The following is a 27609-nucleotide window of genomic DNA, read 5'->3' on the forward strand; positions in this document are numbered from 1 at the left end:
TTCCAATACTAAACCCGAACCAAACCCGCACCCTAACCCTAACCGCACGCGGATGCCACATAGTCGGAGAAAAGGTCTGTCGGATTAACGCATGCCTCCCCTGTCGAGCAACTTAAGGAGGTTCTTCTTGAACATCCCCCCTACACAAAAATACAGGAGGGGGTTGAGAGCGCTGTGAGAGTAAGCAATGACCTCTGTGATTTGTAAAGTCAATCTGATTGCCTTGCTGCTGTCACATTCTGTATAGACATCAAGCAACTCCAAGGCTTTGAAGAAGGAAGCAACATTATAGGGCGTCCAGCAGCAGAAAAACGCAGCTACAACAACTAGAGCCAAGCGGATTGCGCTTTGTTTCATGGGTGTCCGCTGGTTCAATCGGAGCTCACAAATGATCCTGGTGTAGCAAAAACCCATGATGGCCATCGGAATCAGTAAGCCTAGAATGTTCATTTTGAAAAGGCCGAAGATACCCCAGAAGTGCCTTTTGAATGGTGTGGAACCATTCTCAGGAGTGTATGAAGGAGCACAGAATAATGTTTTGCTCAAGTTTGGGGACGCCTGTACCTGAAGATAAAGCAGTTCTGGAAAAGAGGCGAGAAATCCAGCAAACCATATAACAGCAGCTACAGTCATTCCAACAGAGCGTGTTCTTGTTTCTGGTGCAGAAAATACGTACACTGTAGCCAGGTACCAGTCAACACTCATCAGGATGATGAAAAAGATCCCGCAGTAAAAGCCAATAAGGTAAGCACCGAGGACCACCTTGCACATAGCATCCCCAAACAGCCACTGGTCCCGGGCTTGGTGGGCTAGGAAGGGAAGGGTGCACACTAGGAGAAGGTCAGCAAAGGCCAGGTTGAGGAGGCACACATCAGTCATGGTATGGATCCGCTCCACAAAAATTTTGACCCAGACGACAAACACATTCCCTAGAAATCCCAGGCCAAAGAAGAGAGAATAGAGCACTGGTAGAAAGTAGGATCCATAATCTTCATATTCACACGGGAAGGGGCCGCCATCGTTGTAGTCGGCGTAGTCATGATCGGGAGAGGATTCATTGGTTGCCATGGTAGATGATCTAAGAGTAATTGTAGGAAAAGAGAAGGGATTAGGTGCATTTTATAATTCAGTATATTGTGTCCATCTGTGAAAGTTAACAACATAGTCTAATAGATAGAGCTGTGTATAAAATATTAAGGATTGTGCTTCAAGAGTCTCTATATTACAATATGTTAATTCTAGACAATTTTTAAAAGGATTTAGGTGTTTTCAGGGAGATGACTTGCATTGATGCACATAAAGAATGACGCACATAGGGGAATAATTAAGTTTATTAAGGTTGCGGTTTACACGAGGAAGCAGTTAAACTTCAAGCTCAGTGCTTCAACCACAATAAATGAATAAAATAAAATAAAACCTGTAACCTACTGTAGGCTGGCATCACACCCAGCTGTCAAACTAAAGTTATTACAAGTTGTAGCTAAGCAATATTTCATAATGTAAAGTAAATCTTAAAGAGAAAAAGACACAATTTGTTGAAACCAGACAAGACTGGCTCCATCTCCATAAAACCTAAGTTTCACATACATTAAGGCCATAAACAAATACACAGATGGTGTGATTGCCAACAGGGCCTCTCCATGGAGCACTACTGTGGATTGCTACTATATTATGCTATACCACTATACAGTATTATCTTAACATTCTTATAGGCCTACTAATAGTAGTATAACATCATGTTAGATAGTATATAATGGTACAGTCTCTCTCTCTCTCTCTCTCTTTCCCCCCTGACACGGTCGAGGCAGATGGCTTAAAAACTCACCTTTCTGGAGGCCAAAGGAGGAGGTAGTACCATTTTCGCGTTAGACAGACGACCCCCCCCACACATTTTTTGTACATACAGTATGTTTTTTTTCTGCATCTTTTGCTTTGATTGTACATATAGTGTTATTTTTGTTCTGTCTCTTTGTGTAGATATTTGAACTGTTTGGTTGCTACTATATATGTCTATGAATTGAATACCAAGGACCCCAATGGAAACAAGATTGCAAGGACTTTTTTGGACTGACCTTTTAGACAAAGTATTATAAATGTAATTGTGCTGTTTACATTTTTTTGCCTAATAAAATATTCAATCAATCAATCAATGGCCGCCCACCCTATAGAGCCTAGGGTCTGCCTGTTTCTTCCAGTTAAGGGGGAGGTTTTCGTTGCCACTGTCGCAAAATTGCTTGCTCAGGGTGGGACAATGTTGGGTCTCTGCTCTACATGTAAAGTGTCTTGAGACAACTTGTTGTGATTTGACACTTTAAATGAATTGAATTGAATGGTTATTTAGCAGAGAGAGAGACCGATATGCCAAGAATTCTTCACTAAATTAATCAGAAGACATATTTGCCACTAGATTTATGTGATCCGATCTAGGGCAGTGGTTCTCAAAGTGGGGTCAGGGGACCATCAGGGTCCCTTGAGGGGGTGCCAAATGGACCCTTACAGGTCTATAACTTTGAGAATTATGGGCTCCTTGAAATTAAAAGGTTTGAGACACTAAACGGTAAATTTGAAATAAAACAGTTTGCTTATTTAACAAGAAGATGGCCTTACCCGTTACATACAGCAAAATTCAGAATTCCCTAGTTTTCGTCAGCTATAAAGCTCGTCCAGATACACAAACGGAGGAAGAATTATAGCCCATTGAATTAGGAGCGTCCGGCATGGAGCTGCTCACAGCAATCTGAGGGTTTGTTCGAGGGAGCAGTAATATAACACCTCACATTCAACCAATAAAAAATAGAGATCTCAGAGAAGACTTGTTGCATCAAAAAAAAAAAGATCATATTTGAACTGGGGACCCCCCACCCTGACAACCACAATTTAGTTTGATTCGGTCACAGATAAATATTGTTGATATTGATGGAATTGTTATCCCTGCCTGAAAATGTATTTTCTGTTTACTTGAGCAGGAGAAACAGGGAGATCCCTGTTATTGACACTCTATGATTATTTCTATCAGAATATAGAGCTATTTAACACTTTTTTTTTATTTTAACAATAAAATATCACTTATACTACCTTAAATTATTACAACATACATTAATACATAACATACCTCCTTAGCATCTACTGCTTAGGGAGAGTTAGAACATGAAAGTGTCTCAAAATAAAACCACAGTCACACTGATGGTGAAGGTAAATGTTCATAGATGTTACGAAATTATCCATTCCAGGTGCAAGAAGGGAAAATGAAAGTGGCTTTTTATAGTGAGTAACAAAACGAAACTACAGTATAGGTACTGATGGAAAATACATTTACAGAAGACAGCTGACCACGCCTGAAACACAGATGTTATTAAGTTACAAAGCCCAGACAGAAAACCATATAATTGGACATGCCAAACTGTTAAAAAGTAAATTACTTAATTTATTGAGTTAATTTATAACCTACATCAATGGTTCTCAACCTTTTCAGGCCGTGACCCCCCCAAAATGATCATATTTGAACTGGGAACCCCCCAGCCTGACAAGCACAATTTACAGTTTTCATGCCTGTTCGGCTCAATCGGAGCACACAAATGATCCTGGTGTAGGCTTTGATGTGGAATTTACCTGTGTAAGTTACCGCTCTATGTGAGCCTGTCACCTGGCTGGACATAGACTTTACTTTTCCTGTGAATTTACAGTACCATGTAGATTGTATCTGTTAAAGTTAACCTTCTGGACTGTGTGGTTGAACTTACAAATTATGTTGATACTCTGTTTGCACTTTATCTCATGTACAATGTGCTGACACACTTTTGCACCATATGTCTAACCTCATGTACATATAGTAGCTGGATTATGTGTAGATTTATTTGCTTTTGTCAATCCTCAACATGTTTTTCTTTCTTTTCTCCCTGCTCTCCCCTTCTCCTTCTTTTTTCTCTTACTGAAAACAACAGAAATTATGGAGCTTGTATAAAACACTAGGGCCCTAGTAGGATGTTTTGGAAAGCAACAACACGTCTTCAGAAGTGGTATTTATTAAATATAAAATACATGAATAAATAGGTGTTCGATACATTTCCTGTGCCTATGTTATTTTCGCACGAGTGTTGGCCGCTGACTCAAATAAAATGTTTAATAGTGTTTAGAGAAGTAGTCGAAAACTGAATACATAAATCAAACAAACACACAAAAACACACATTTATGTGGAATGGTTATACAGTACCACTCAAAGATTGCATAAAAAAATATACTATTGATATATTGAAAAAGTTACACAGTTAAAACATGTTTTTTTCTCTTTTTTGAATACAAAATTCTACTATATTCTGATAGTAATCATTGCTATTAGTGTTTGTTCAGTAACAACGGTCTCCCTGTCCTTCTCTTTAATCAACAGACAATTTCAGGTGGGTTACACATTTCATTCAACCAGGAAGTATAACTAAATAATTTATCAACTTGAGTTCCAGTTCAATTATTGTCTGTTTCTTTATTTGTTTCATCACTTCCAATTTCACTTGTTTGTCCTGTATCCTATATGAGTTCTCTCTGGATGAAATTGTTATCCTGACCTAAGGTGTATTTTCTGTTTTCTTAAGAGCTGGAGATACAGGACAATCCCTGTTATTGACACTCTATTGCAAAGATTACTATCACAATATAGAGCTATTTAACATTTTTAGCCGCCAGCTGAAAGCGCGGCTCTGTATTCACTCTGACTCTGACCCGACAGATTTCCGACATGTATTCAACACTTTTTTTGCTATTGGCTGTCCTGGCTTTCCTTCACTACTTCACAGCCAATGGGGAGACACTACTTTAAAGCCAATGGACGGCCGTCCTAGCCAATGGACGGCCGTCGTTTACAGCACCCGCCTTGGTATGTTGTTAGCTGCTAGCATGGCCTGCTACTTGTATTGTGTAACTGCTGGTTCATAATGCAACCTGATAATAATGTCCAAAGCATGTCTGTGAACGTTTACATCCATTACTGTGTTGGCATTAGTTGGGATTAATGATTATTAGCCAAACCAACTTAATATGAGCCGTTAGCGTGTTGCTAAGCTAACGGACGTTTAGCGTTAGCATGCGGCTAACGTTAATGCTAACGTCGTCACCGTGACTGAACTAACAATGTAAACATCTCATCTACAAACTTTATGAACCTTACTGTGGTTAATGTTATCAGTGCTACCCAAGTAGTCCATTGAAAAGTATTATTTTGGTGTATTTTGTGTATTGTAACTTGGACACTGTAACTTAATGGTAGAGGGGGACGCGTTGTACGTTCAGAATGCCTCATGGGTAATGTAGTCATTTTCTGCTATTTCGGTTCTACTGTGATAGACTGTATTGGGGCAAAAAAAGCCTGCCGCTGGCGGCTATATTATGACTTGTCATATCTTGTTTTTATATACTACCTTAAATTATTACAACATACAATACCTCCTGAGCCTCTGCTGCTTAAGGAGAGTTAGACAATGGAAGTGTCTCAAAACGAAACCACACTGATTGGAAATGTTCATGGATGTTACGAAATTATCCATTCCAGGTGCAAGAAGGGAAAATGAAAGTGGCTTTTTATAGTGAGTAACAAAACGAAACTACAGTATAGGTACTGATGGAAAATACATTTACAGAAGACAGCTGACCACGCCTGAAACACAGATGTTATTAAGTTACAAAGCCCAGACAGAAAACCATATATTTGGACATGCCAAACTGTTAAAAAGTAAATTAGTTAATTTATTGAGTTAATTTATAGCCTACATCAATGGTTCTCAACCTTTTCAGGCCGTGACCCCCCCAAAATGATCATATTTGAACTGGGAACCCCCCAGCCTGACAAGCACAATTTACAGTTTTCATGCGTGTTCGGCTCAATCGGAGCACACAAATAATCCTGGTGTAGGTTTGATGTGGAATTTACCTGTGTAAGTTACCGCTCCATGAGCCTGTCACCTGGCTGGACATAGACTTTACTTTTCCTGTGAATTTACAGTACCATGTGGATTTTATCTGTTAAAGTTAACCTTCTGGACTGTGTGGTTGAACTTACAAATTATGTTGATACTCTGTTTGCACTTTATCTCATGTACAATGTGCTGACACACTTTTGCACCTTATGTCTAACCTCATGTACATATAGTAGCTGGATTATGTGTAGATTTATTTGCTTTTGTCAATCCTCAACATGTTTTTCTTTCTTTTCTCCCTGCTCTCTCCTTCTCCTTCTTTTTTCTCTTACTGAAAACAACAGAAATTATGGAGCTTGTATAAAACACTAGGGCCCTAGTAGGATGTTTTGGAAAGCAACAACACGTCTTCAGAAGTGGTATTTATTAAATGTAAAATACATGAATAAATAGGTGTTCGATACATTTCCTGTGCCTATGTTATTTTCGCACGAGTGTTGGCCGCTGACTCAAATAAAATGTTTAATAGTGCTTAGAGAAGTTGTCAAAAACTGAATACATAAATCAAACAAACACACACACAAAAACATACATTTATGTGGAATGGTTATACAGTACCACTCAAAGATTGCATTAAAAAACATACTATTGATATATTGAAAAAGTTACACAGTTAAAACATGTTTTTTTCTCTTTTTTAAATACAAAATTCTACTATATTCTGATAGTAATCATTGCTATTAGTGTTTGTTCAGTAACAACGGTCTCCCTGTCCTTCTCTTTAATCAACAGACAATTTCAGGTGGGTTACACATTTCATTCAACCAGGAAGTATAACTAAATAATTTATCAACTGGAGTTCCAGTTCAATTATTGCCTGCTTCTTTATTTGTTTCATCACTTCCAATTTCACTTGTTTATCCTGTATCCTATATGAGTTCTCTCTGGATGAAATTGTTATCCTGACCTGAAGGTGTATTTTCTGTTTTCTTAAGAGCTGGAGATACAGGACGATCCCTGTTATTGACACTCTATTGCAAAGATTACTATCACAATATAGAGCTATTTAACATTTTTAGCCGCCAGCTGAAAGCGCGGCTCTGTATTCACTCTGACTCTGACCCGACAGATTTCCGACATGTATTCAACACTTTTTTTGCTATTGGCTGTCCTGGCTTTCCTTCACTACTTCACAGCCAATGGGGAGACACTACTTTAAAGCCAATGGACGGCCGTCCTAGCCAATGGACGGCCGTCGTTTACAGCACCCGCCTTGGTATGTTGTTAGCTGCTAGCATGGCCTGCTACTTGTATTGTGTAACTGCTGGTTCATAATGCAACCTGATAATAATGTCCAAAGCATGTCTGTGAACGTTTACATCCATTACTGTGTTGGCATTAGTTGGGATTAATGATTATTAGCCAAACCAACTTAATATGAGCCGTTAGCGTGTTGCTAAGCTAACGGACGTTTAGCGTTAGCATGCGGCTAACGTTAATGCTAACGTCGTCACCGTGACTGAACTAACAATGTAAACATCTCATCTACAAACTTTATGAACCTTACTGTGGTTAATGTTATCAGTGCTACCCAAGTAGTCCATTGAAAAGTATTATTTTGGTGTATTTTGTGTATTGTAACTTGGACACTGTAACTTAATGGTAGAGGGGGACGCGTTGTACGTTCAGAATGCCTCATGGGTAATGTAGTCATTTTCTGCTATTTCGGTTCTACTGTGATAGACTGTATTGGGGCAAAAAAAGCCTGCCGCTGGCGGCTATATTATGACTTGTCATATCTTGTTTTTATATACTACCTTAAATTATTACAACATACAATACCTCCTGAGCCTCTGCTGCTTAAGGAGAGTTAGACAATGGAAGTGTCTCAAAACGAAACCACACTGATTGGAAATGTTCATGGATGTTACGAAATTATCCATTCCAGGTGCAAGAAGGGAAAATGAAAGTGGCTTTTTATAGTGAGTAACAAAACGAAACTACAGTATAGGTACTGATGGAAAATACATTTACAGAAGACAGCTGACCACGCCTGAAACACAGATGTTATTAAGTTACAAAGCCCAGACAGAAAACCATATATTTGGACATGCCAAACTGTTAAAAACACAGTGGTCAGAATGAAAATGGAAGTACATTGGTTAATTATTTTAGTTAATTTATAGAATTGATGCGTTCAATTTGATTTAATGCAATTGAATCCTCACAATTGTCACCCACACAGGGGGTTTGTTGTGGATTATCAGGCTCTTTGACTCTGTCCAGAGGGATAAGGGTGGTCATAACCTGACACAGCCTACATGGAGCACTGTCCATCAACTTAAGGAGGTTCTTCTTGAACCTCCCCCCTACACAAAAATACAGGAGGGGGTTGAGACAGCTGTGAGAGTAAGCAATGACCTCTGTGATTTGTAAAGTCCATCTGATATCCTTGCTGCGCGTACATCCTGTATAGACACCAAGGAACTCCAAGGCTTTGAAGAAGGAAGCAACATTATAGGGCGTCCAGCAGCAGAAAAACGCAGCTACAACAACAAGAGCCAAGCGGATTGCGCTTCGTTTCATGGGTGTTCGGTTCACTCGGAGCACACAAATGATCCTGGTGTAGCAAAAACCCATGATGGCCATCGGAATCAGTAAGCCTAAAATGTTCATTTTGAAAAAGCCGAAGTTATCCCAGAAGTGATAGTTCTCGTAAGTTGCGTTACGATTTGCATAGTATAAGGGAGCACAGAAAGTTTTGTTCGAATTTTGGGACCTTTGTACCTTAAATAAAATCAGTTCTGGAAAAGAGGCGACAATTCCAGCAAACCATATAACAGCAGCTACAGTTATTCCAACACAGCCTGTTCGTGTTTTTGGTGCAGAAAATACATGCACTATAGCCAGGTACCAGTCAACACTAATCACGATGATGAAAAAGATCCCGCAGTAAAAGCCAATAAGGTAAGCACCGAGGACCAGCTTGCACATAGTATCCCCAAACAGCCACTGGTCCCGGGCTTGGTGGGCTAGGAAGGGAAGGGTGCACACTAGGAGAAGGTCAGCGAGGGCCAGGTTGAGGAGGCACACATCAGTCATGGTACGGATCCGCTCCCCAAATATTTTGACCCAGAGGACAAACACATTCCCTAGAAATCCCAGTACAAAGAAGAGAGAATAGAGCACTGGTAGAAAGTCAGCGCCATAATCTCCATATACACACGGGCTGAAGTCTTCGTAGTTGGGAGAATATTCTGTGGTTGCCATGGTAGTTGATCTAAGAGTATAATTGAAGGAAAAGAGAAGGGATTAGTTGCATGAAGGGCTTCAGTATATTGTTTCAGTTTTTGAAAGAAAACAACACAGCCTAATAGGCCTGTCAAAAAAAATCGATTCATGAATAAATCGCGATTCTTAATGCCACGATTTTAGAAATCGATTCAAAATATTAAAATCAATTTTTTGAAAAAAAAAAAAAAAAAAAAAAAAAAAAATTATAAGTTAGTACCTTTTTCACTGGCAATTTGTCTGAAATCAATGTCAGAAAGACTGCCTGACATGATCTGGCTGCATTGAAGTGTATGATTCAACTTTTCATTGTTTATATCATATGAAAATGTTCTAGTATAATTAAAGCAAAGTGATTTGGGGTAGAAAATCGCAATAAATCGCAGAATCGAATATCAATTAATCGCAGAATCGCAATTTTAATCGAATCGGCACCCTAGAAAATCGCAATAAATCTCAGAATCGAATCGAATATCAATTAATCGCAGAATCACAATTTTAATCGAATCGGCACCCTAGGAATCGATTTTGAATCGAATCGTGAGGTAAGTGAATCGTGACACCCCTACAGCCTAACATACTCATATACTGTATACAGTGTACACTGTATATGGATTATTCGAGGAAGCAGTAAAACCTCATGCTCAGCACTTCAACTACAATAAATGATAAATTAAATAAATAAATACTGAAACTAAAGTTATTACAAGTTGGAGCTAAGCAATATTTCATAATATAAAGACACAATTTGGTCAAATCAGACACATACAGTAAACACATACACAGATGGTTATTTAGCAGAGAGAGACCAACATGCCGAGAATTCTTTACTAAATTAATCAGAAGACATTCGCCACTACTTCACATGAGCTCATAAGATTCATGTGATTCGATCCAGGGCAGTGGTTCTCAAAGTGGGGTCAGGGGACCACCAGGTTCTTTGGGGGGGTTCCAAATGGACCCATGTTGGACCCTTAGGCTACAGGTCAATTCTCCATGAATTGTGTGAGGACCACATTTGAAACAAGCCAATGCGGCTTTTCTGGGCAATCTGTGGGTTTATTCGAGGGAGCAGTAATATAACCTCACATTCAACCAAAAAAACCTGTAGGCCTATCTATGTGTGGACGGTGGGGGCACACACCCTAAAAAAAACTCCAGAAAGGAATTCCGTAATGTATGCATCATCTAGAAACTTTTGTTGAAGGACCCCCATGGACCCCCCCCCCCCAGATGCATCAATAAGGTGAATTGTTCAGCACCACCAACGATGGACAGTGACAGGCCAGCTTGCTCTGAGTGACCCAGCAGCACGTTGACCAACCTTTAAGTGAAAGCGAAAGTGGAGTGCAATGTGTGAGGCACATACTCTGTGTGTGTGTGTGTGTGTGTGTGTGTGTGTGTGTGTGTGTGTGTGTGTGTGTGTGTGTGTGTGTGTGTGTGTGTGTGTGTGTGTGTGTGTGTCTGTGCGCGCACGCGCGTGCGTGCGTGCGTGCGTGTGTGTGTGTGCGCGTGTGACGGTGGCCAGGTTGTCACATGTAACTTGCCACTTCTTTTTAGAATGCTGACACTCTTTACTTTGTCTCAATAATAAATAAATAACAATACACATTAAACTCACAACAATAAAATATCAGTTGCACGGTAAAGTGCGGGGTGCGTAATTACTGTGAGAATAATACTGTTTGTTAGGTACTGCAAGACTACGCCACCTTTTTATTTAAGAGGTAGGGTCCTCTGTAACACTCTTTCTTAGGCTATTCACAGGTTCGAGTTTACCCAGGTAAGTACAATACTTTTAAATGAGAACAACACTTCAACACATATCCCTTGGAGAAAGCTGGACGGAAACAGGTTTGTATAAAAAGGTAATCTATTTTATTAAGCTAATACAGTGGCGTCTATAAGCCATAAAATATTGAAAAGCATAAACAAAATATAACACTAATTCTAAAACCTCAACCTCCTAATGCGCCCACTAACTAACTAAAATACAGGAATACAGACAATCACCAAACACTAAAAACAGACAGGGCTTGTGCAAACTATAGCAAATAAATAATGAATTTAGCGTTAAAGTGCCAACTATTACTGAAGCAGTAAAGTGCCAAATGCCAATTCAATTGCTATATGTCATATACTCATCACGGTTCAATGCAAAAGGTGGGAATGTCCTTATATGGGGTTTAACTGGAGCGGGGGTTTAGGCCAGGAATCACTGTCTCTTCTTGTCTTCGTGCGTATTGCCTGCAATCATAGAAACTAGAACCAGTTCATCTGTTCAGGTATATTTCACATATGAGGTTTAGGACCGTGGGTTTATAAAGGTAACGTTGCATAGAAGGACACTTACTCGCCCGCCAGACTGTACGTCTGGCTTTGAGGGTGTGAAGCGCGCAACGTTATCGCCACTGGACCTCTCCTCCGTTCCTTGGTTCGTCTGTCTGTCCTCCCCGTCTCTGCTGCTACTGCGCCGTCTGCTCACCGTCCGCTGCTGGTGGCTTGGTACGTGCCGCGATCACTGTATTCCCCACCTCTGCTCCGTGGTATGTCTGCTCCTCCTGTGCACAACCGTCCCTTCTGGCTGTCACTTCCACACTGCCCTGTATGCCTGTCTCTCTGCTGTCCAAGTGGCTCGCGCTCACTTTTGAATAAGGTGGGCCACACCCTACTCCGCCCTCATTCGCTCTGCCACCAGCGTGACCTGGGGACATTGGCCGTCCGCTGTCACAAGGCCAATGTCACACAGCCTATAGGGGAGTCCAATGTCAAGTGGCTCGGGGACCGGGGGGAAATACATTGTCAACCATAAAACATGCAGTGCAGAAATATAGTTAAGAGAATGATGTTTTTAAGTGCGTAATACAGGTTTTTCATCATCAATAAAAAATGTTACAATTTGGTTTCACCCCCCTGCTTTGACCCCGTCACATCCCCCCCCACTTTTCCGTTGCCAGTCCCTGCAACTGTCCCTAATCATGTCCATACCTCTGGGGTGGCTGGCCTATATTTGCTCTTCCCGAGCGCCGTGGCTCATCTGGTGCTCTCGGGACGGAGAGAAACCCATAATACTGCGGCGTTGTTGCTTCTACCTGCTCGGGCTGCACTACAGCTGGGGGGTCCTCGTGGGGCGACCTGGGGGCTACACACACTTTCAACGCATTTCTATGTATGGTCTTTTCTCGCCCCCCCTTCTCGGGTCTGACTCGGTACACCAACCCCGTAGCTCCCACCTGTTCCATCACTGCGTAAGGCTCGGGGTCCCACCACGTACTCAATTTCCCCTGGCCATCTCTCTTCCTATTTCGAATCCACACTCTCTCTCCTGGTAATAGGGGTGTAATACCGGCCCTACGGTCATAAACCTGCTTTCTCCTCTTGGCCGTTTCTCCCATCCTCTCCCCTGCGGTCCTATAAGCTGTCGCCATTCTCTGTTGGTGGTCCTGTACCCAGCCACCCACTCCCATGCGCTCTTGCGCTGACTGCACTCCTAACTGGACATCTATAGGGCGCCTCAAATGTCGGCCAAACATTAAGTAGGCGGGGGCATAACCCGTAGCACTATGGATCGTGTTGTTATAAGCATGAACTAACTCGGGTAAGTGCTCATTCCATCTTCCTTGTTTATCAGTGTCTAGTGATCGCAACATGTTCAGTAATGTCTGATTAAATCGTTCCACTCCACCGTTCCCAGCCGGGTGGTACGGAGTGGTGCGACTTTTTGCAATACCATAAGTCTGACATAAATGGTGCATTAACTCGGACTCGAAGTTGGGGCCTCGATCTGAGTGGAACCGGGCCGGACAGCCGAACGGCTGGATAATATGCGTCCATAACGCACGGACAGTGGTGTGCGCAGTCTGGTCTCGGGTGGCAATAGCCCAACTATAACGGGTGAATAAGTCAGTAGCTACCAGAATGTTTTGCCACGCATCAGCAGGCCTACCTAATGTGAGGAAATCAATGGCTATTACTTCTAGTGGATATGAGACTTCAAAGGGTTGTAAGGGGGCCCGAGGCTCTGACCTGTTCCTCTGCAGGCTGCAGGCGACACAACCCTGTTGTAACTGACGCACCGCTCCCTCCATGCCTGGCCAATAGAACCGACGTCGCAGCTGGGCCAAGGTCCTCTCCAACCCAGCATGCGCCGCGGCCGTGTGGATTCCTCTCCATACCTCCTCTCTGCGTGAACCTGGACAAATGATCTGTGAGTATTGTTCTTTGGTATAAGGATCGGTCACCTTCCTATATAACACATGATTTCGTATAATCAGTTTGTTCCACTGGCGTAACAGTTGCCGCGCTCCCCGAGTCCAATTCTTCCTCTCCACCATATTAGGGGCTCTCCCCCGTTCCACGCACCTCTTCACCACCTGCACATCTGGATCCCGATCCTGCGTCTCTCTCCACTCATCCTCCCGGGCTGCTGGCGTCGATTGTACAGCCGCCACATCTACAGGCTGCACTGGGAACCGCGATAGGGCATCAGCGTTGGCGTTGTTTTTGCCCGGTCGATACTTGATGTCGAAAGTAAACGACGCAAGTTGAGCAGCCCACCGTTGTTCCACAGCTCCCAATCTAGCCGTTTGGAGATGCGCAACAGGGTTATTGTCCGTGAATATTGTGAATCGAGCGCCAGTGAGATAATCTTTAAACTTCTCGGTCACGGCCCATTTAAGGGCCAAAAGCTCCAATTTGAACGAGCTATAATTTGCGTCATTCTGCTCGGTCGGGTGGAGACTGCGGCTTGCATAAGCTATTACACGTTCGTGACCGTCTTGGACCTGGGCTAGAACCGCTCCCAACCCACGGCCACTCGCATCAGTGTAAACCACAAAAGGCTGTGTATAATCCGCATACGCTAACACCGGGGCTTGTGTGAGGGCACTCTTTAACGCATCAAACGCCCGCTGGCACTCCGAAGTCCACTCGACTTTACACTGGTGGGATTTTACGTCATTTGGGATTCCTATCAATAAGTTGTTTAAGGGTCGTGCTATAGCAGCAAAAGAGGACACGAAACGCCTATAGTAACCCGCTAGACCTAGAAACGCGCGGACCTCGCGGACCGTTGAGGGTGGTGTCCAGTCCCGCACTGCCACCACTTTCTCCGGATCGGGCCGCACTCCCTCTTTGTCCACGACATGGCCCAGAAATTGCACTTCCCTCCGCAGAAGTTTGCATTTGTCTAACCGCAGCTTCAGTCCATGTCTCCACAGGCGTTGGAAGACGAGCTCGAGGTGCTGTAGATGAGAGGAGAAGTCAGGTGAATATACTATAATGTCATCAAGATATACCAGCAAGGATTCTGTCACCTGACCACTCAGACACTGCTGCATCAGCCTCTGGAACGTCGCGGGCGCATTACAAAGCCCGAACGGCATGCGTTGAAACTCGAACAGGCCCAGCGGGGTCGTAAAGGCGGTCTTCTCCCGGTCCCGGGGATCCATTCCTACTTGCCAATACCCGCTGGCCAGGTCTAACGTGGAGAACCATTGCGCCTTCGTCAGGCTGGTGAGCGTCTCTTCTATCCTGGGTAGGGGGAAGGCGTCCTTGTGCGTCACGGCGTTAAGTTTCCTGTAGTCGACGCAGAACCTCCAGCTGCCATCTTTCTTCTTGACCAGTACGATAGGTGCCGCCCACGGACTGCAACTCTCCTTGATGACTCCCTTCTCCAGCATCTCATTCAGGAGGGTCTTCATCTCCCGGTACATGGAGGGCGGCAACGGCCGGTGTCGCTCTCGTATGGGTGCCGCGTCTCCGGTCGGTATCTGGTGTTGCACGACGTCCGTCCGTCCGAAATCCTCGTCATGGATGGCGAACACCTTCTTCCACCGACACAACATCTCGTGTAACTCTCTCTTCTGCGCCTCCGGCAGGTCATCACGCTCCGTCAACACTTCCATCTCTTCGGGCAGGGTCTTCAGTGGTCCATCATCTTCCACACTGATTACGGCCACTTCCACCTCTCCGTCGGTCCCCAGGGACAGGCTCAGGTCCCTGCCGCCTCGGACATCCGCTTCTTCCACCGGGTACAGCCTCCCCAGCTTCTGGTGGCGGTCCAGGACCAGACTATATGCGTGTGGGTTGCACACTCGTATGGGAACACGTCCGTGGCGCACCGTGACGAGGGCACGGGCCACTCCCAAATCTTTTCCATCCGGCAAGGCTTCCATCAAGGCCTCGTAGTCCGCTCCATTTGGTCCTCTCCAAGCGCGGCCCCAGATCATCACTTCACTCTGCGCGGGGATTCGAATCTTCCGCCGGCCGACCGGCCACACATAACCGATGGACCCATCTTCGTTCGTCACTGCCTCCACCCTCCTACAGGTGGCGAATGCGTCCTTCCACAGCGTCCTTCCCTGCTGACATGGAAACACAGGCCTCCCAGGCCATTTAAAGAGGGCATGCCATACAGCGTTCACGACATTCATCCCAATAATCAGCGGTTGAGTACAATGTTCATCTTTCACGATTACAACTCCTCTCCCTGGGATCTTCATTCCCTCCAGCTCTAGGTCCAATATGGCATAGCCAGTGTACGGTAAGTCAAGACCATTAGCGGCGCGTAATTTAAAAACAAGGGGCCCATTTCCCAACGTTAGGTGTGAGAATTTTTCCTCAAATAAGCTTTGCTGCATTAATGTGACTTGTGACCCAGTATCCAGTAACCCCCTTAAGTGGACTCCTCCCATAGTGATCCCAATAGTCGGACAGTCCCCAATAAACACTTCATTAGCCCTTGATCTGGCGAGTGCGCGCTGCACCCCTGTCTCCCGGACCTCGGCGACAGGGCGTACTAGTTTAAATGATTGGGGTCAGATTTACAAAAGCGAGCAATGTGCCCAGACTGCCTACAGCTCCTACAGATCGGCCTACCTCCCTCATCCCACTCGTTGCGTTGGTACGGCTCCCGGCGTCGTTCAGATGGAGGCGAACCGCGAGGTCGTGTATCGGTGGTGTTGGGTCGAAGGAGCGGTCTGATCTCTTTCATGAGCTCCTGCGTAAACCCCTGCATTTGCGATTTGACGTCTTCCATAATCTCCTGTTTCAGTTTCTCTCTCCATTCAGATTCCTGTGAGGGTGTTGGGATAGAGACAGGTTTAACAGCATGGCACAAGATTTCAGCAGTCCCTTCTCTTCTATGTTCAGTGTCTAGTAGGAAGGCCTCATTTTTTAGGGCGGCGAAGTCTTCTGTGGGGTTTCGACGGGCATATATTCTTAAGGCTTGACCCAGAGGGCCTTCAGACAGTCCTACAAGTAACTGCTCTCGCAGAATGGCATCGGAGGGAGCGGTGTCTGGGTCGAGCCGCCGCAGCCCGCAGAACAACTCTCTAAGCCTCAAAATATAAGCCTGCACACTTTCGCCTGCGCGTTGCGCACAGCCATAGAACAAGGCACGAGCTTGGGAAGCAGAAACAGATGTTTGATACAACGTGTCTAAACATTTAAAGACTTTGGCCACTGTATTGCGATCTTCCTTGTCAATTACACTAATTTGTCGCTTAGCTTCCTCAGTAAGGGTCTGTACTACAAAAGCAACTTTTTTCTCCTCTGTTAAATCCTGAGTGCCCAATAATCCTTTAATCTGTTCTCTCCATTCCCTGTATTTCTCCTCACCTTCTATGCCCGAAAACTTAGGTAGCCACGGTGCCCCTGGATACACTGGCATCATCATCATTACTTTCTTGATTCAACCAAACAAAACAAAACAAAAAGCAGCAAAACAGCAAAATTTCAATACAGTTTCTCTTAGGGATTTTGTGTTGTTCTCTACCCAGTCCTGCCGCGCTACGCCAAATATGTGACGGTGGCCAGGTTGTCACATGTAACTTGCCACTTCTTTTTAGAATGCTGACACTCTTTACTTTGTCTCAATAATAAATAAATAACAATACACATTAAACTCACAACAATAAAATATCAGTTGCACGGTAAAGTGCGGGGTGCGTAATTACTGTGAGAATAATACTGTTTGTTAGGTACTGCAAGACTACGCCACCTTTTTATTTAAGAGGTAGGGTCCTCTGTAACACTCTTTCTTAGGCTATTCACAGGTTCGAGTTTACCCAGGTAAGTACAATACTTTTAAATGAGAACAACACTTCAACACATATCCCTTGGAGAAAGCTGGACGGAAACAGGTTTGTATAAAAAGGTAATCTATTTTATTAAGCTAATACAGTGGCGTCTATAAGCCATAAAATATTGAAAAGCATAAACAAAATATAACACTAATTCTAAAACCTCAACCTCCTAATGCGCCCACTAACTAACTAAAATACAGGAATACAGACAATCACCAAACACTAAAAACAGACAGGGCTTGTGCAAACTATAGCAAATAAATAATGAATTTAGCGTTAAAGTGCCAACTATTACTGAAGCAGTAAAGTGCCAAATGCCAATTCAATTGCTATATGTCATATACTCATCACGGTTCAATGCAAAAGGTGGGAATGTCCTTATATGGGGTTTAACTGGAGCGGGGGTTTAGGCCAGGAATCACTGTCTCTTCTTGTCTTCGTGCGTATTGCCTGCAATCATAGAAACTAGAACCAGTTCATCTGTTCAGGTATATTTCACATATGAGGTTTAGGACCGTGGGTTTATAAAGGTAACGTTGCATAGAAGGACACTTACTCGCCCGCCAGACTGTACGTCTGGCTTTGAGGGTGTGAAGCGCGCAACGTTATCGCCACTGGACCTCTCCTCCGTTCCTTGGTTCGTCTGTCTGTCCTCCCCGTCTCTGCTGCTACTGCGCCGTCTGCTCACCGTCCGCTGCTGGTGGCTTGGTACGTGCCGCGATCACTGTATTCCCCACCTCTGCTCCGTGGTATGTCTGCTCCTCCTGTGCACAACCGTCCCTTCTGGCTGTCACTTCCACACTGCCCTGTATGCCTGTCTCTCTGCTGTCCAAGTGGCTCGCGCTCACTTTTGAATAAGGTGGGCCACACCCTACTCCGCCCTCATTCGCTCTGCCACCAGCGTGACCTGGGGACATTGGCCGTCCGCTGTCACAAGGCCAATGTCACACAGCCTATAGGGGAGTCCAATGTCAAGTGGCTCGGGGACCGGGGGGAAATACATTGTCAACCATAAAACATGCAGTGCAGAAATATAGTTAAGAGAATGATGTTTTTAAGTGCGTAATACAGGTTTTTCATCATCAATAAAAAATGTTACAATTTGGTTTCACCCCCCTGCTTTGACCCCGTCACACGCGCGTGTGTGAGAGAGAAATAATAGTGAAATGTCTCACCTGACAGTGCTGTTGATAAAATAGCTTGTGTTGATGTTCTCCTAGACCTACAGATGGGAATCCAAGCCCGGTTCCGAATTTATCAAGACCCGTAAATCAACTAGTCTACCAACAGTCTATTATCTAATATAATTCAATTGAGTTCAATTGAGTTGAGTTGTGTTCAGTTAAGTTGATAGATTATTCAGAGGAGTTTTCTCATGCAGCAGTTCACAATGTAATTCCTCAGTGAATAGCGAGGATTTCAGCTACAGACAGACAGACAAGGAAGAACCACACCCACATGCTCTCAGGTTACTGTTAAGCACACTCAAAACACTCCCCATATAGGCCTAACATGTCCCAGCAAATATGTAACCAAGGATAGACATTCTAAGCAATCAAAAGTAAAAGTAATCAAAAAAGTAAACCAAAGAACTTTTTCACTGGTCAGTAAGAACATACATTGAAGAAAGTCACTTTGACTATGCATGCACCTCATGGTACCATAGCACCACAAAGGCCTTAAAAACAAGAATCCAGACATCCCTAAACAAACTGGTCAGGCAGGCTGCTTGGCCTTACATCAACTCATTTAACCCCTGCTCACTTTGCTAGGGTCGGATGGCTCAGGGTAGAGGACAGAGTACAGGAACTTGCAATGGGCCTGGTCTACAAGATACACTACTACACCACAAAGACAAACCCCTCAAACGGGGTTAAATTAGTTTTCCTGCTATGCCACAAAAATGTGGAATGCCAACAGTCGTAAAGGAGTGTAAATCTCTAAAAGCTAAAAGAGCACTTACAGGTGGCTGCAATTTGAAATTGGCCCCTGTAAAAAGTTAATGCTTTGCCTGCAGCCCAGTTTTCCCGGTGCCCACTCTTCCGGGTGCCCACTTTTCCCTAAACTTTGGCAATTGAGTGCTGTTATTTATGACCTGGTGTATTTACGTCCTGGCGTTGTGCGTTGTTTCAGTTTCACATGCACTGTTCTCACCCCACCTGTTTTTATAGACAGACAATTAATTTCTGGAAACTCAGCTGAGTTCCCAGAAATTCTCACATGCACGGACCAGTGCATGTGTAATCTAGATTACACATGCACTGGTCTGTTCATGTAGGTGCAGTAGTAATAATACACGCTAATCTAATCAATTGGAGTTTTCTATTTTAAACTGGGAATAGTGTTCAGTGGTTGACAGTAACTAAGTTATACGTTCACCAAAGGTGACCGGGCTTTTGATACCAAGGCCACTAGACTCAGAGGACCTCAAGCTAACTAGCCCACTATCCAGTTTTAAATCTCTTTTGAAACCCCATTTAAAACAAGGCCCTTTGTCCACCTAAAACGGCAAGCAACTGTTTTAAATTCAACCTATTAATGTTAATTGAAATTTTATGTTATTGTTTCACTGCTCTGTTATCTGATATAACTCATTATTGTTTATTGCATTACTGTTGTATTTGGATTAATTGTTGGTTCTATTTGTACAAGCACTGCGTTGTTGAAGAATGTGCTATATAAATATAGTTTATTAATTAAAATAGGATCAATATTTAACAGAACTTCATCAGCTTAGCTTGGAAACATGCTCTTTTGCACAAGTGAATGTGAACTGCATGACAGTGAAAGAGAAGAGAGGGAGAAAGACTGTGCAGAAGACCTGACTGTAGGCTACACACCATCACCCTGTGTGTTCATTTGGAAATGGACTGCATTTCATTCGGAACTCCAGTAATACTTTGGATTATTTAAATTTTCAGTCAAAAATATTTAGTCCATATGGTCACACAGACATCTTGATAACTGACAGTTTGATAGAACTTTGAAGTAGACAAAACAGTGGAAATTCTGTCTTTATGCAGGCGTTGCCATTGCCCATTGCCTAATAATACGTATTAAATATAGTATTAAAATACCACTGCCACCATGGGTTTATTCTCTTAATTAGTTTTGTATTATTTTACAAAATGGAAGTGAAGTTTCACTGTATTGCAGTATAATCCAGTGTCCAAGCTAAATTACACTTATTACTATGTCATTTGACCTTGACCTTGATTTAAATGTATGTCCTTGGGTTCTGGCAATCTCCAAAGTATCATAAAATGATGGAAAGAACACCTTAAGGTTTTTTAAACAGTATTTAGATCCAAAATGATATGTTTGTTTGGCATTTAGACCTGGTGGACTGCAGGCGGCCATCTGGGATCTGACTTCCCTCCACATCTGAAACTTAATATTATGGTATTTACTAACTATGCTGAAATTGTCACGCTTCTTTACAAAAAGTGCACGATTTTATTGCTAATCCGTTGCACTACCTGAGGACAGAGATTTCATCATTTTCATTTGAGGTGCAATAGGTGGCGCTAGGCCCCTGTAGACGTTGGTTCCAATCAGCTATACTGAGATGACATGGAAGGGTTTCGTAACAAATCAAACAGATGGCCGGTTACCGGTGGGTTGACGTCTGAGTAGCTGTAGACACTGGCTGATCCGGTCTGGGTGCAGAGTGGATACGGAAACAATGCATGCATGTGTGTGTGCGTGGAAATGACCGGATACGGAAAGGCGGGCTCTATACCGGATCAGAGCACTATTTTACACCCCTTGTAGCTCCACTTGTCATTACAGCTTTCCCTTACAACGACTGCAACCAGGCAAGGAGGCCTATACCATAGTATCAATGGGCTTCTATCAGACTGTTGAACAAGGCCGGACCACCGCCTGTCATCAGGCAGGCTTTGGTGTGGATTTTACCTGTGTAAGTTATCGCTCTATGAGAGCCTGTCACCTGGCTGAACATAGACCATGTGGATTTTATCTGTTAAAGTTAACCTTGAGGACTGTGTGGTTGAACTTACAAATGATGTTGATACTCTGTTTGCACTTTATCTCATGTACAGGGGTGCAATGCTCACTGGACGGCCTTCCACGCCGCGCATGAACCTATTTGACCAGGAGCATGCGCAGGCACACGCATAGATTTAAAACTACTTTAAATTCACACTTCAACAAAGTTTTCAAAGGCTCCCGACTCACACCTGGTGAATTAACATAGGAATAAGCCTAGATGCATATCAATTGTCCATTGTGTGACCTGTATTGTAGGTGTTAAGGGACGCGCACGTCACGTCATTAAAATACAGTGCAACCACGTTCTAATTCAGCATTGCAACACTGCTCATGTACAATGTGCTGACACTCTTTTTTGCACCTTATGTCTAACCTGTATGTACATACTGTGTGTATGTACATACTGTATAGCAGATTATGCTATGTTTAGATTTCTTTGCTTTTGTCAATCCTTAACATTACTGTTTTTCTTTCTTTTCTGCCTGCTCTCCCCTTCTTTTTTTCTCTTACTGAAAACAACAGAAATTATGGAGCTTGTACAAAAACTAATTTCACACACTTCTTTACACCTGTAAACCTGTGATGTGACAATAAAGATGATTCTGTTTTCTGATGATTCTGATTCAGCGGAAGGAACGCTGAAAAATAAATGTTGTAGGGCCTTAGTAGAACGTTTTGGAAAGCAACAACACGTCTTCAGAAGTGGTATTTATTAAATGTAAAATACATGAATGTTCGATACATTTCCTGTGTCATTTTGGCACGAGTGTTGGCCCCTGACACAAATACAAACAAACAAAAACACACATTTATGTGGAATGGTAATTCCATTGAAAGACTATATAGAAGAATATACTTTTGATTAATTGAAAAAGTTACACAGTTAAGAACATGTTTTTTCCCCCTTTTTTTAATACAAAATTCAAACTATATTCTGATAGTAATCATTGTTATTAGTGCATGTTTGTTCATTAACAGGCCGTCTCATTTGTTTATCCTGTATCTTATATGAGTTCTCTCTGGATGAAATTGTTATCCCGACCTGAAAACGTATTTTCTGTTTACTTAAGAGCTGGAGAGACAGGAAGATCCTTGTTATTAAGACTCTATTGCAATGATTACAATCACAATATAGAGCTATTTAACACTTTAAAAAAAAATGTTTTAACAATATAATGTCACTTATACTACCTTAAATTATTACAACATACAATACCTCCTGAGCCTCTGCTGCTTAAGGAGAATTAGAAAATGAAAGTGTCTCTGAACAAAACCACACTGGTGGTAAATGTTCATGGATATTACGGAATTATCCATTCCAAGTGCAAGAAGAGAAAATGAAAGCAGCTTTTTATTATGAGTAACAAAACAAACCTACAGTATAGGTACTGATGGAAAATGTATTTACAAAAGACAACTGACCACGCCTGAAACACAGATGTTATTAAGTTACAAAGCCCAGATAGAAAACTATATCTTTGGACATACCAAACTGTTAAAAACACAGTGGTCAGAATGAAAAATAAAGTAAATTGGTTAATTAATTTAGTTAATTCATAGAATTGATGCATTCAATTTGATTTAATGCAATTGAAACCTCACAATTGTCACCCACACAGGGGGTTTGTTGTGGATTATCAGGCTCTTGGACTCTGTCCAGAGGGATGAGGGTGGACATAAACTGACACAGCCTACATGGAGCACTGTCCATCAACTTACGGAGATTCTTCTTGAACCTCCCCCCTACACAAAAATACAGGACGGGGTTGAGACAGCTGTGAGAGTAAGCAATGACCTGTGTGATTTCTACAGTCAATTTGACTGCCTTGCTGTGGGCACATGTCTTACTAAAAAATGCAAGCAATTCCAAGGCTTTGAAGAAGGAAGCAACATTATAGGGCGTCCGACAGCAGAAAAACACAGCTACAACTACGAGAGCAAAGCGGATTGCGCTTTGTTTCATGGGTGTCCGGTTCACTCGGAGCACACAAATGATCCTGGTGTAGCAAAAACCCATGATGGCCATCGGAATCAGTAAGCCTAGAAAGTTCATTTTGAAAAGGCCAAAGATTTCCCAGAAGTTCTTTTCGTCGTATGATTTGGTTTGATCCCCATAGATGGTAGTACAGATTTGTTCGAGTTTGTTCGAATATGGGGACCATTTTAAATGTACCTTAAATAAAAGCAGTTCTGGAAAACAGGCGAGAAATCCAGCAAACCATATAACAGCAGCTACAGTCATTCCAACAGAGCGTGTTCTTATTTCTGTTGCAGAAAATACGTGCACTATAGCCAGGTACCAGTCAACACTAATCAGGATGATGAAAAAGATCCCGCAGTAAAGGCCAATATGGAAAGCACTGAGGACCACCTTACACATAGCATCCCCAAACAGCCACTGGTCCCGGGCTTGGTGGGCTAGGAAGGGAAGAGAGCACACTAGGAGAAGGTCAGCGAGGGCCAGGTTGAGGAGGCACACATCAGTCATGGTACGGATCCGCTCCCCAAATATTTTGACCCAGAGGACAAACACATTCCCTAGAAATCCCAGTACAAAGAAGAGAGAATAGAGCACTGGTAGAAAGTCAGCGCCATAATCTTCATATACACACGGGCTGAAGTCTTCGTAGTTGGGAGAATATTCTGTGGTTGCCATGGTAGTTGATCTAAGAGTATAATTGAAGGAAAAGAGAAGGGATTAGTTGCATGAAGGGCTTCAGTATATTGTTTCAGTTTTTGAAAGAAAACAGCATAGCCTAACGTACTCATTTACTGTGCATATGGTTTATTCGAGGAAGCAGTAAAACCTCATGCTCAGCACTTCAACCACAATAAATAAATAAAGCTGCAAGCAGCAATAAGCGGTTTCGAGGGATAAGGCAGAGACAGGAAGAGGCAGGCAGAGAGAGAGAGAGAGAGAGAGAGAGAGAGAGAGAGAGAGAGAGAGAGAGAGAGAGAGAGAGAGAGAGAGAGAGGGAGAGAGAGAGGCAGAGAGAGAGAGAGAGAAGAGAGAGAGAGAGAGAGAGAGAGAGAGAGAGAGAGAGAGAGAGAGAGAGAGGGGGCAGAGAGAGAGAGAGAGAGAGAGAGAGAGAGGCAGAGGAAGAGAGCAGTGTGAGAGAGAGAGAGAGAGAGAGAGAGAGAGAGAGAGAGAGAGAGAGAGAGAGAGAGAGAGAGAGAGAGAGAGAGGCAGAGAGAGAGAGAGAGAGAGAGAGAGAGAGAGGCAGAGAGAGAGAGGAAGAGAGGCAGTGAGAGAGAGAGAGGCAGAGAGAGAGAGGAAGAGAGGCAGTGTGAGAGAGAGAGGCAGAGAGAGAGGAAGAGAGGCAGTGTGAGAGAGAGAGAGAGAGGAAGAGAGAGAGAGAGAGAGAGAGAGAGAGAGAGAAGAGAGAGAGAGAGAAGAGAGAGAGAGAGAGACGAGAGAGAGAGAGAGGCAGCGAGAGAGAGAGAGAGAGAGAGAGAGAGAGAGAGAGAGAGAAAGGCAGCGAGAGAGAGAGAGAGAGAGAGAGAGAGAGAGAGAGAGGCAGCGAGAGAGAGAGAGAGAGAGAGAGAGAGAGAGAGAGAGAGAGAGAGAGAGAGAGAGAGAGAGAGAAGAAGTGAACATGCATTAATTAACAAAGTCATGATTTGTGTCCAGTAAATTATATTTGGACTGGTTAAATTGGGGTTTGAACCAGGGACCTATACACTTGCGGGTAGACAATGTAAAGGATAAGGATAATTCCTTTAACAGGTCCGTTCATGGAAGTCCTTGCGGTCTTGTTTCCAATGAGGGCCTGTGAGCAATTAGGGGTTAAGAGTCTTGCTCAGGGACAAATTTCATTTCATCGACACATTTGCTGGCCTGATGGCCTGGAATTGTACCTGGGGCAACCAGGGCCTCTGGCTCCCTAGGCGGTAACTAAAGTAACTAAAGCTGTCATCTGCTGTAATTGTAGTAGAGTAGAGTAGTAAAGTAAAAGTACCTAAAAAATGTACTGTGCATGTGTGATTGGTGATGAGCGAGAGCAGGTGAGAGGGGTGGATCCAATCCATGGGAATTCCAAATGATGATCACCTCAACGAATTGTTGGGGACAGGGATCGAACCAGCGACCTATGGATTCACACGCTGCCTCTCTTCTCATTGAGCTAGAGATATGAGAGATCCCTGATGGTGTCTGTTGATATCTATAGGTTTTTCCGTCCGTTATGAACCAAGCCTCTGTTTCGCGAACCGGCGACCCTGTGGTTTCAAGGCAGATGATTAAGCTAACAGACCTGAACCTGTGAAAAAGGTCCTCACACATTTATTTGACACAGTTTCACGCTTTCGTAAAAAGCGTATGCACGGTTGGGCCAGAACTGAAAAAACGGCGGAAGAAGAAAGCCTACAATCTCAAGAAAGGCTTCGAGCATGATAGTCCTCCAAACCTTAATAAATAAAATAAATAAATACTCAAACTAAAGTTATTACAAGTTGGAGCTAAGCACTATTTCATAATATAAAGGCAATCTTACAAATAAAAAGACACAATTTGGTCAAATCAGACACATAAACACATACACAGATGGTTATTTAGCAGAGAGAGACTGACATGCCCAGAATTCTTTACTAAATTAATCAGAAGACATTTGCCACTACTTCACATGAGCTCATAAGATTGATGTGATCTGATCTAGGGCAGTGGTTCTCAAAGTGGGGTCAGGGGACCACCAGGTTCATTGGGGGGGGTTCCAAATGGACCCAATTGGACCCTTACAGGTCAATTCTCCATGAATTGAGTATGTGAGGACCACATTTGAAACAAGCCAATGCGGCTTTTCCAGGCTTTTCAATCGTATTTAGCTGACCTTGTATTGTGAACTGTACTTCCTTGTGCTTTTTTTCTCTGCACACTTCTAAATAAAGTATTCAATCAATCAATGTAACTCTAAGAATAATGGAGTCCTTAAAATTAAAAGGTTTGAGAACCACTAATCTAGTGCAATGGTAAATTGAAACCAAACAGATTTTTATGGTTACCTAACAAGAAGAAGGCCTTACCCATTAAATACAGCAAAATTCATTTTACTTCCTGAGTTCCCGTCAACCATAAAGCTCATCCAGATACACAAACGGAGGAAGAATTAGCCCATTGAATTAGGAGCATATGGCATGGAGCTGCTCACAGCAATCTGAGGGTTTATTTGAGGGAGCAGTAATATAACCTCACATTCAACCCAAAAAAAACTGTAGGCCTATCTACAGTATGTGTGGACGGTGGGGGCACACACCCTAAAAACACCTCCAGAAAGGAATTCCGTAACTTAAGCATCATCATTCTAGAAACTTTTTTTGGAGGACCCCCATGGACCCCCCCCCCCCCCCCCCCCCAACAAAAAAAGGACCTCCTTCATTGATGGTTCAGCACCACCAACGATGAACAGCGACAGGCCAGCGCGCTGTGAGAGACCCAGCAGCACGTTGACTGTTGACGAACCTTTAAAGTGAAAGCGAAAGTGGAGTGCAGTGTGTGACGCACATAGTGTGTGTGTGTGTGTGTGTGTGTGTGTGTGTGTGTGTGTGTGTGTGTGTGTGTGTGTGTGTGTGTGTGTGTGTGTGTGTGTGTGTGTGTGCGTGCGTGCGCACGTGCGTGCCATGAGCATGATGGCGAGCAGGGACGTGCTGGCCACTGGGAAATTTGGGACAATTCCAGAGAGGGAAATGAAGTACCGGCTGGCTGGCCATTTAAAAAAGATGATTAAGAGAGAGAGAAATAATAGTGAAATGTCTCACCTGACAGTGCTGTTGATAAAATAGCTTGTGGTGATGTTCTCCGAGACCTACAGATGGGAATCCAAGCCCGGTTCCAAATTTATCAAGAAAAAAATCGGAAATCAACCGGAAATCAACTAGTCTACCAACAGTCTATTATCTAATAGAATTCAAATGAGTTCAATTGAGTCGAGTTGTGTTCAGTTAAGTTGATATAGGAGTTTTCTCATGCAGCAGTTCACAATGTAATTCCTCAGTGAATAGTGAGGATTTCAGCTACAGACAGACAGACAAGGAAGAATCACACCCCACATGCTCTCAGGTTACTGTTAAGCACAGTCAAAACACTCCCCATATAGGCGTAACATGTCCCAGCAAATATGAAACTAAGGATAGACATTCTAAGCAATCAAAAGTAAAAGTAATCAAAAAAGTAAACCAAAGAACAAGATTTTTGAACAAGATTTTTTCACTGGTCAAGAACATACATTGAAGACTCTAAAAGGAGTCCAAAGTCACTTCGACTATGCATGCACCTCATGGTACCATAGCACCACAAAGGCCTTAAAAACAAGAATCCAGA

The 27609-nt window shown here is 43.2% G+C and overlaps 2 protein-coding genes across 3 annotated transcripts; both read right to left on the reverse strand.

Moving 5' to 3' along the window:
• Window positions 1-84: 84 nt before the first annotated feature.
• Window positions 85-18472, reverse strand: LOC311039606 (C-C chemokine receptor type 4-like; the record flags this gene model as incomplete). The annotated part of the gene is made up of 2 exons (XM_084049546.1): window positions 18458-18472; window positions 85-1078 (listed from the first exon to the last, which is right to left on the reverse strand). The coding sequence occupies exon 2, from the start codon at window positions 1066-1068 to the stop codon at window positions 85-87; it is 984 nt and encodes a 327-aa protein (XP_083905672.1). The 5' UTR covers window positions 1069-1078; window positions 18458-18472.
• A 3519-nt stretch (window positions 18473-21991) lies between these two features.
• On the reverse strand, window positions 21992-27270 carry LOC311039859 (C-C chemokine receptor type 1-like). Of its 2 annotated transcripts, none has more exons than XM_084049867.1 (2): window positions 27048-27270; window positions 21992-23962 (listed from the first exon to the last, which is right to left on the reverse strand). In XM_084049867.1, the coding sequence occupies exon 2, from the start codon at window positions 23950-23952 to the stop codon at window positions 22846-22848; it is 1107 nt and encodes a 368-aa protein (XP_083905993.1). In that variant the 5' UTR covers window positions 23953-23962; window positions 27048-27270; the 3' UTR covers window positions 21992-22845. The 2 variants fall into 2 exon arrangements, with proteins under 2 accessions (XP_083905993.1, XP_083905992.1); XM_084049866.1 differs by lacking the exon at window positions 27048-27270 and adding an exon at window positions 25256-25342.
• Between the last annotated feature and the right edge of the window lie 339 nt (window positions 27271-27609).

This window comes from Gymnoscopelus microlampas (assembly GCF_963454915.1).
Source record: "Gymnoscopelus microlampas genome assembly, chromosome: 23".
In the NCBI taxonomy this organism is placed as follows: domain Eukaryota; kingdom Metazoa; phylum Chordata; class Actinopteri; order Myctophiformes; family Myctophidae; genus Gymnoscopelus; species Gymnoscopelus microlampas.

Bases quoted from the DNA above. Each gene is read 5' to 3' on its own strand.
- LOC311039859 (XM_084049866.1), bottom strand. From the start codon at position 25,275: ATGCACAGTACATTTTTTAG. The intron at 23,963-25,255 runs GTACTTTTACTT...TTATACTCTTAG, and splicing joins ATGCACAGTACATTTTTTAG to ATCAACTACCATGGCAACCA.